General features: G+C 41.7%; 1 protein-coding gene across 1 annotated transcript; it reads left to right on the top strand.

Moving 5' to 3' along the window:
- On the top strand, nt 6,020-7,625 carry LOC109834997. The gene is made up of 5 exons (XM_020403003.1): nt 6,020-6,039; nt 6,112-6,405; nt 6,471-6,626; nt 6,724-6,776; nt 7,485-7,625. The coding sequence occupies exons 2-5, from the start codon at nt 6,132-6,134 to the stop codon at nt 7,623-7,625; spliced, it is 624 nt and encodes a 207-aa protein (XP_020258592.1). The 5' UTR covers nt 6,020-6,039; nt 6,112-6,131.

Below are 9,147 nucleotides of genomic sequence, written 5' to 3'. Positions count from 1 at the left end.
GATGAGCCTGCCCCTCAAAACACTCACGATCCTACGAAGAAAGAACAGTCCCCGAGTCTGGGGCATGCAAACCCTAGGGGAGTCAGAAAACTCCCAATAAGCATGTAAAATGAAGGAAATGTGCATGTGTAAGTGTAATGTGGCATGGATAAAGAAAAAAAAGAACTCAATTAAAGATGATAAAAAATGCTAATTATAGATATCAAACAAGGTCAAATCATAAAACACACAAGCACATTATTATTATTTTAAACATTATTTGAATTAGAGAAGAATATTTTCATTTATATAAATCGGTTTTCCGTAAATCGTCCCGGGAACACGGCTTCAAGTCAGGATGGGCCCTTATTTCATATATATATATATATACCAGGATATAAAGAATGCGCACAAGCCCGCACATCCATTTGATTTTATACTCATCCATTTAAAACCAGTAAAAGTTTTACTGAAGATAAATAGTAAGGATTGCACGTGCAATGCACGTGTTAAATTTTTTAATTTATACTTTTGTTATTGATTCATTTCATTAAGATTTATTTAGTTTAAACCATGTATCAAACATATGGATACATACATTGCACGTGATACATATTAAGAAACTACAAGAGTCAAAATTAATAATGTTTTCATAATTATGCATTGAACTTATACACAATACACAAGATGAATGCCAATTAAACATTATCTCACAGGACTAATTAGAATATTGTCCATAGAGAATGAACCTAATCAACCATATATATGGTGCACGTGATAAAAGTGACGGCACAATCAAGAAAAAGTTAGTTGATCTTAGCTGCAAATAACAAATACTAAACATCACATTAGTTCACTGGGTAAAGGAAAGAAAAGAGAAGCATGAAAGAATATGCCAAGTCACAAGTTCATTGGGAAGATAAGGCACATGTTACATGCAAAAACAAAACTTAAAAACCGCAAACAGTTGACCACCGACCGAGAAAATGTCTTTTAACATGAACACGCAAGGGCAGAAACTGAGATATCGAGCACATGCTCTTAATCTTGTAGGGATGTCTGAGTAAGTAAGCTTGAAACAAAATAAGCGACTGCAAGAAGTGACAGTTATCAACTTTGAATGTGCGTGAAGCTTGATGGATCATCTAGAATAACAATTCAACAGACATGAATAAAAAGTTGAGGTATTAATTTATTTCCCTTGATACAAAAAAGAGCATGAACACGCATAAGCACTATGCTTTAAATAGCTGAAATGGAAAAAAATAGCTAGCTCAAATCAGATGGCACCTCACAAGAAAAAATAGAATCTGAAACAACATCAAAGAAAAACACTAAACATCCAGATAGAACAATGAGTAGTAGTCTCCTTTCTTTGATTTCAAGAACTTATAAAGATTAGTAGTCTCCTTTCCATTCATTTCAACCTACAAAAAATAATAAATCAGTACATATAGTTACATGAAATTTTCTTCAAAACAATGACAACATAGTAAAAATTTCTGTTGTATATTTGCTAAGTACAAGGGAGATCTATAACTAAGCCAAAATTTAAAGCTAATAATATTGTCGTGTGAAAATTAACACTGTATTTACTTTTTTCAATCATGCTACCCATCGAAAACCAAATCTAGTTAGTTTGAAGATATTCACATTTAGAACATCTTTGCAACCTTTGTTGGATTTCATTTGAATTATCTTTCCTGATGAAAGATGATGATATACAGACAAGAATAAATTTGTAATAGAGCATCACCAAAAACCTTACACTACACAAATTAGTGGAATTAGTTTTGTCCTTTTGACTATACAAATATGTATATTCCAAGAAATTAGTGGAATTTGGACACCATAATACTACACAAATTTATTCAACATTTATAGGCAATTGATTTCATACTTCGAAGATAAAGAAGAAAGATTAGTTTCAAATCCGAATGGACGTCAAGGTATTTCTATGTGAAGTAGAAATATCTCCATGGTTCTTCTCAAATATAACAGAACATCACCAAAATAAATGTTCACTATACATTATTGGGTCATGAAGAAAAGAGTTGAATAAACAAATGTAAAAAAAGATTATATCTTTTTTTATACATACCAAATTAAATGATACAGTAGCAAGAAGGAAGAAAACTGTATTTTGTCTCAACATGTTCTTACCTTTGGTGTTGTCTTCGATGTTGTTCAGGTTTTTCCTCGATACCCACAATTGCCTCTGCATCAATGCTCAAATGCTCGAATCGAACCTCATTTGTTAGATTATTAATCCCAACCCCAAAAACACCAAAAAAATTACCCAATCAATCAAACAAACAAACAACAAATAACAAACAACAAACAAAACTCAATTCAAAATCTAATATTTACCGCTCTATTTGATTCTTGAGTTTTAGCAAGAACCTTTCAAAACATTCACTATAGTTTTGCTTGAGGAATTCATAAACAGACCGCTGAGCTCTCTAAAGCGGACAATGCAAAAACAGAGTTGAAGTAGAAAATCAGCACTTGAAAATTACATATTAATAGGTTAGTATGCAAAGTCCATCAATAACTTAAAGAACCAATCTCTCATATTATTTGGGTATCCCATATTATTCACAACATATGCCTAAAATACAAAGTGATAAAACATGAACTGATTTAGAGACTTTCCCAATCGTATCTTTCAGCAAGAAAACCAAAAGGAAAGTTGTTCTCCAAAAAAAATAGTGAGTTTATTAGAAAAACCTTGCCTCATCCTTCTCATCAGCTCTCCTACAACTTTATAGGCAGCTCCCTGCCCCCTTAGACCAGAGCTGGACACAGTCAGACAATCCTAGAACAACCACTTTAATGCCATGTTCCTTATCTTCATCATAAAACCAATCCATAGCAATGTGAGGGCATAGCCGAATCGATGCAGGCTTTAGATTTGGCACATCTCGCCGTAGAAAAACCCCCTGCTAGCAAACAAACATAAACAAAAGGAGAGGTAACCAAAAAAACCAAATGGAGTATCTATACACATACAAATGAAGGGTTAAACTAAATTTGCACCTGTAGTGAAGAAATGGAAAAGGTTTCAAGAAATGCGTCGAATCGATGCAGGCTTTAGATTGGGCATCTCTCATCGTAGAAAAACCCCTAACTGCAAACAAACATCAACAAAATGAGAGGTAACAAAAAAAACTAAATGGAGTATCTATACACATACAAATGAAGGGTTAAACTAAATTTGCACCTGTAGTGAAGAAATGGAAAAGGTTTCAAGAAATGCCTTTGGATTCCGCTAATGGCAAATGCAGCAATGGTGAGGCAATCGGGAAGAGCCTTGATTCTCCTTGGTGAGGATCGACGCTTCAAAGATATGTTTTGCTTGGTCAAAACACTATCTCATAATAAATAAAGGGGGCGTTTTGTCGCTGCGTTGTGCCTTATAAGGCAGGGATATATTGTCGATATACCCTATCTTATGAAGGCGCAACGTGGCCAAAACGTCACACCCTTTATAAGGCAATGACTCTATCTTACCCCTTCGTAAGATGAGTTCAATTTCCTTTTATAACTGGAATTAACAAACGTTTAATTGCTTGTTCTCAGTTGAATACCCTTCTGGAGCGTTCTCATCTCACGCAGTATACGGGCGTCGTGGCGAGTATTATTCGACCTCCGACGATGTTTCCCCTATCCCGGTCACTCCTCAGTTCGTCTTGGGCACATCGACTGAGGTTGCTCAGGCGGTGAAGGAAGGTGGGCACCGAGCTCTTCGACAGTTGATTACCGATGCACCTCTTGTGAAGGACGCCAGTTCTATTCAGCCTCTTCGGAAGAGTGATTTCTTATTTGGCGACTCTGTCGAAGACCCGGATGCCGTGTTTATTGAGGCTGAGCAGTGGCTTCATAAAACTGGCAGTGGCTTCATATACTTGCCGAAGATTCCTCGGCATCGTTCATTGACTGAGCTCAGGCGTCAGGCCGTGACACGGGAGATGTCGTGGCGCTTGACGGAGGAGCATGAGAGCGTCCATTGCGGCTACATCACTCATCAGGCGTTTCCTGGCTCGAGCAGAAGTCACATCACCGGATTGCGTCCCGGAGTACTGGGGCTGGATGCACCACCACGTAACGAGTTCCTCGCCACCGCTTCTACCTTGAGGAATCGCCTCGCTGCTCTAGGACGGGAGATGCCTGCGACGCGTCACAGGATTTATGGTTGGGTCCATTCTTTGGACAAGTTTTGGTGGACCCGTATGACGACGTATGTCTTGAGCCGATGGGGCGAGGAGTTGCACGCTTGTGGTTTATATGCAGCCGTTCGTGCCACCATGTATGGCTTGCCTGTCAGCGCAAGGCATTTCTGTGCTTTGTTCGAGCTTTATAATTCAGATTCGAACACTTTTCTGACCCGGCAAGGGGAATTGGGCTTGGCTCTTCACGAGATGCACAGGATTTCTGGCTTACCCATGGGACAGATGTTGTATCAGGAATACTTTCCCTCCAACCATGAATTAAGTCTGCTGAAGGATCGTATGCCCGATCGCTACGAGACTCTATGGGATCTCACTTGTCACTATCATATAGCTTTGGCGCAGTCTGAGCCTTTAGCAAAGAGGACTAAGACATTCGTGAGTCTGAAGCAGTTTGCCAATTATTTGTTCAAGAATCTGGAGAGTAATTCTGGCGAGGCTATTTGTGAGTTGGCCCCACTTACTCCCTCAGGGGTGAACATTCTGATGAAGAAGATTGATGCTCATTCTTATACCACTAGCAGTTCTGAGGGTGGTTTTCCTGCAGGGACCAAGTTCAAATCATTCTTGTGGCATGCTACCGCACCGATTCGACCCATGACCCTTCTTGCCGGTTTCCTCGCTATTTGGTTAAAGAAATGCGTGGTCTCATATCAGTCTTGTGACGCTCTGCCCTTGGAAGTACTCTATCCAGCAGTTCAGCTTGCCTACAAGAAAGAACTCTCACTTCTTCCGGTGATGGTGGCTAACATTCACCGAGGACTTCGACAGCTTTCTGGTGCCTTTACACGGAAGGAAAAGGAATCGCCGACTCAGATTCCCACCCTTAAGACAGAGCTCCCGTACACTTACTTGATGGCTTGGTTCGTCCTTCACCGTTCTGATATGATGTCGGTACCGAGCGCCACAGATCATTCCGTTCCTTTACTACAGTTGCTTGAGAACGGCAAGTGGGAGGGGCGCGGATTTTCTGACGTCAGGCAGCAGCTGCAGGTCCACAAGTGTTGGACATTTTCCACTTGCTTTCCGCAGTTCTCCGGCCGATACGGTGATTGTTTGATAGATGAGGAGAGGCCGAGAGAGTATCGAACTCACTTGGACATCGGGTGCTTTAACTGGCTGGTAAACATTAGGCCAGGTTATTTGACTTTTCGGGTGAGGGATCAGTGCTTCATAGAGCCATATCTACCCTGCCGATTCGCTCGTCAGTTTGGCTACGATCAGCTTTACGTCGGGAATCCTCGTCAGCAGCTTCGGGCCCACGGTGGTTTGGTAGATGGTCTCCGTGCGTGGTTGTGGACCGTGACTGGCTGTACTGGTGCTAAATTCAGTCTCCCGAGTGCTGATCGGCAGTTGAACCTCACTTTCTTAAGCTGCAAGTGGTTGTTAGCAGCCAACAAGACTATCCCCGTGAAGCCGATTGCAGAGTTAGAGGCCGAGGAAGCTTCTCAGGTTGATTCCCGTAGGATTTGGGAAACGCTCGATCACAGAGGACACGGAACAAGACTCGTCGGATTGATGAAGAGGGAAAGAAGACCTTTCATTCCGCAGACGAGGCTTCAGGGGGAGATCCTGAAGGTTATGAAGACTTTTCCGAGCGAGGTTTGCTATTCATCTTTTCCTTCCATCTTCCAGAAATATTGAAACTGACTATGGTTTGATGTTTCAGGGACCACAGTTGACCAGGATGAAGAGTTCCGTCCCCCTCCCCAGGCGAGACCTTCGATTATTGTTCCTGCTGCTAGGCGGAAGAGATTAGCCCGCAAGCCGCGTGCAGCTTCCCGAGCATCTGATATGGACTTGGTTGGTGATGATCCTGCTAGTGACGGAGGTAACATCTACTCTGTAAACCACCTTCTTGGTTATTCGGAACATTGACTCATGCTTTTCCATCTCTATATAGGAGAGCGTGGAGAGAGCGAAATGAGTCCCGATTCCGTTCCTGTGTCTCCTGGTGAGCCTGACCCGCTGCCCCAGTTAAAAAGGCCTACAGGGGTTGCCGACATTAGGGAGGATAGCAATGTAGGACCTGATTCCGCAGATCCAGGTACATCTACTATTGACAATGTATCTTTTAGATGGTATACAAAAGAATTTGTGCATCCTCTAATCATCTCTGTACATCTTGCTTCTTCAGATAACTTGCAGGAGGCATACGTGGATTTTGGGAATAAAGAGGCTAACGCATCCATAAGGGGTAACTCATTTTTGTTGGTTGTAGTCTCTTTATTCTTCTTTGGTACTTATATTCTTTTACGTCAGATTTCTCTATTGATGATTTTGACGAGGAAGGCTTGATCGCGGAGACTCCTACACTCCACTTCATGTATAGCTCTCCTCAATTTGATGGCCAGTTACCCGGAGATATATTTTCCGAGCCTACGTTCGATAAGAATCTTGAGGATGATTCTTTCGAAGGTATATGCCTCCTCCCAAATTAATTATAGGACTAGCCAATTTTGACTAATGCAGCTATAATGTGATGCCTCTGAGAATTCTGACTTGTATTTAACAGGAGTTTTTGTTGAGAATGACCCCGTTGAGCCGGCTATGGGACCAACTACACCCGTTGATACACCCCCAGCCGTTACACCTCCATCACCCCCAATGACTCAAGAGGGTATAAATACTATTTATTTACTCTTCAAGGTCTTTTTCTGACGGTTTTTTTTTTATCGTGCAGGGAATTCTTCTCGTCTTCATATTCTGGCGAGGGAGTTGTTATCTGATGATGATCCTGAGAAGATTGTCATCTGCATAGAAGTCCGCTCCTTCTTCTCTTTCATGAATGCTATGATTGGCAAGCTTTTCCATGGTGGACTTTCTCTTCGCCAATTCAAGCCTTTCCTTGATTCTAAAGTCAATTTGATAAGGGAAGCGGGACATCCAGATTTGGCACAGGCTATAGTTGATGACCTTGATTGCCTAGAGCATGAGCTTCAGATGTTTCGTGAGCTCCGAGATGCAGGTGCCTCCTCATTTATTGCTGCCGAGCTGGACACCCGCTTACAGTCATCACGCGAGACTCGGATTTTTGCTGAGCTCGAGATTCAGATGCAGCGGGGCCGAGTAGATCGAGTTAAGACGAGTCTTGCTACTAAATTATCTTCTCTTGCCGAGCTCGATCTTTCTATTACCTCCTGTGCGACCGAGATAGACCAGCTCAGAAGAACGCTCCGTGAAAAAGAGGAGACTTTGGATATTCTTCAGATGACGAAAGCACAGGATCAGCAAACCCATACTGCTTTATCTGATGAGTTGAGGTCCCTGGAGCAGAAGCTAGCCGAGACAGAAGAGATAGCTGCTAGGACTTCAGCCACCACCGAGGAGTCCATCAGGGCTGAGCTGAGACAAGCTTTTGATGAGAAGCTATCTAGGCTTAATCAGCAGATTTTTGGCCATATTCTTGATGTATGATTTTGTTTGCTGAACACTTTGACTCTTGATTTTCTTAGTGAAACTTGCTTTCGTTTTTATTATGATTCGTCATTCCATTTGAAATGATTGACCACAATACTCATAGGATTTTTGGCAAACCCTCAGCCATCAACGGGTTTGATGAGCCTTTACCGACTACCGTTTGAGTCGGGCTAGCATGCGGATTATTTAAATCCGTTCGCATGTAACGTTATGCTCGGAGATTGAATTCTCCGAGACTTTGCGCTATGATGTCGAATACATAGACTTCGCCATTGTTACGGGAATAGGCTACCCGGCGACACGTGTTAAGTGTTAACTTCAGGATTTTTGGCTAACCCACAGCCTTCAACGGATTTGATTAGCCTTTACCGACTACCGTTTGAGTCGGGCTAGCATGCGAATTGTCTAAATCCGTTTCGCATGTGACGTTGTGCTAAGGGAATGAACTCCCTTAGACTTTCGTGCTACAACTTCGAATATGTAGGCTTCGCCATTGTTATAGGAATAGGCTACCCAGCAACGTGTTTTGAACGCTGACTTATCCCTACTTAGGCTTCGGGATAAAATACCCTAGACTGGTATTCTGGTGTCTTTTTCTATGGCGAAAGACTAAACTAGCGGCGCGTGTTAGGCGTCGGCATATCCTTTCTTAGGATTCAGGATGAAATTCCCCACGCGTGTAAGGCATGGATTTTGGTGTTATTAATAACAACCTGCCACAATGTTGAATATGTGGACGGATGTTCTTTTCAACGGTTAAGAACTAACCGGCAGCGCGGGTTAAGCGCAGACTTATCCTTGCTTAGGTTTCAGGATAAAATACCCCAGAATCAGACTCTGGTGTCTTTTTGTGCGGAAAAAGACTAAACCGGCAGCGCGTGTTAGGCGCAGACTTATCCCTGCTTAGGATTCGGGATAAACTTCCTAGGATGAATCCTAGATTGATAGATTCTTAGAAAAGGTTGGTGCGGGAAAGGAAGAATTTTATATTCTATTTCCCGGTCTTCTTTTAGGGTGAAGGCGAACCCAACAGACAAGGAAGGAAGAATTTTATATTCTATTCCCTGATTCTGGAAAGGAAGAATTTTATATTCTATTTCCAGCGCAAAAGAAACTAGAAGTGGGATCTCCACTCCGAGAATCTGGAAAATTTAGATAAACTTGCCTTTTATAGGATTGATTATCTAAATTGGGAAAAAGAGTTCTTCGTTTATCGAAGTGAAGTTTCAACTTTGGCTATAACCGTGAGAAGATTTAACCAAAGAGAAGAGAAAGGAGTTCTTTCGTTTATCGAAAGGAGACTCTGATCTGAAAGGGGACCTTCTTGTCTATGGAAAGAGTCAAGAGGGCCAGATGGACATTTTGGTGGACCCACTGTCAATTGAAATTGATCAGTGAGGGATTTTGGTGGAGACAATGATTTTGGGTTATCCTCTAGAATATTAAGTGTAATATTCTTTAAGGAACTTCCCGGTAAATGGGTTATCCTGAATGTACTAAGGATAGTACTTTTTCAGGA

The sequence above is a fragment of the Asparagus officinalis genome, chromosome 1 (genome assembly GCF_001876935.1).
Source record: "Asparagus officinalis chromosome 1, Aspof.V1, whole genome shotgun sequence".
Taxonomy (NCBI): Eukaryota; Viridiplantae; Streptophyta; class Magnoliopsida; order Asparagales; family Asparagaceae; genus Asparagus; species Asparagus officinalis.
This window is presented reverse-complemented; position numbering and strand designations above follow the sequence as displayed.

Bases quoted from the DNA above. Each gene is read 5' to 3' on its own strand.
- LOC109834997 (XM_020403003.1), top strand. From the start codon at position 6,132: ATGAGTCCCGATTCCGTTCCTGTGTCTCCTGGTGAGCCTGACCCGCTG. The intron at 6,627-6,723 runs GTATATGCCTCC...TGTATTTAACAG, and splicing joins TGAGGATGATTCTTTCGAAG to GAGTTTTTGTTGAGAATGAC. The intron at 6,777-7,484 runs GTTGATACACCC...TCCCTGGAGCAG, and splicing joins CTATGGGACCAACTACACCC to AAGCTAGCCGAGACAGAAGA.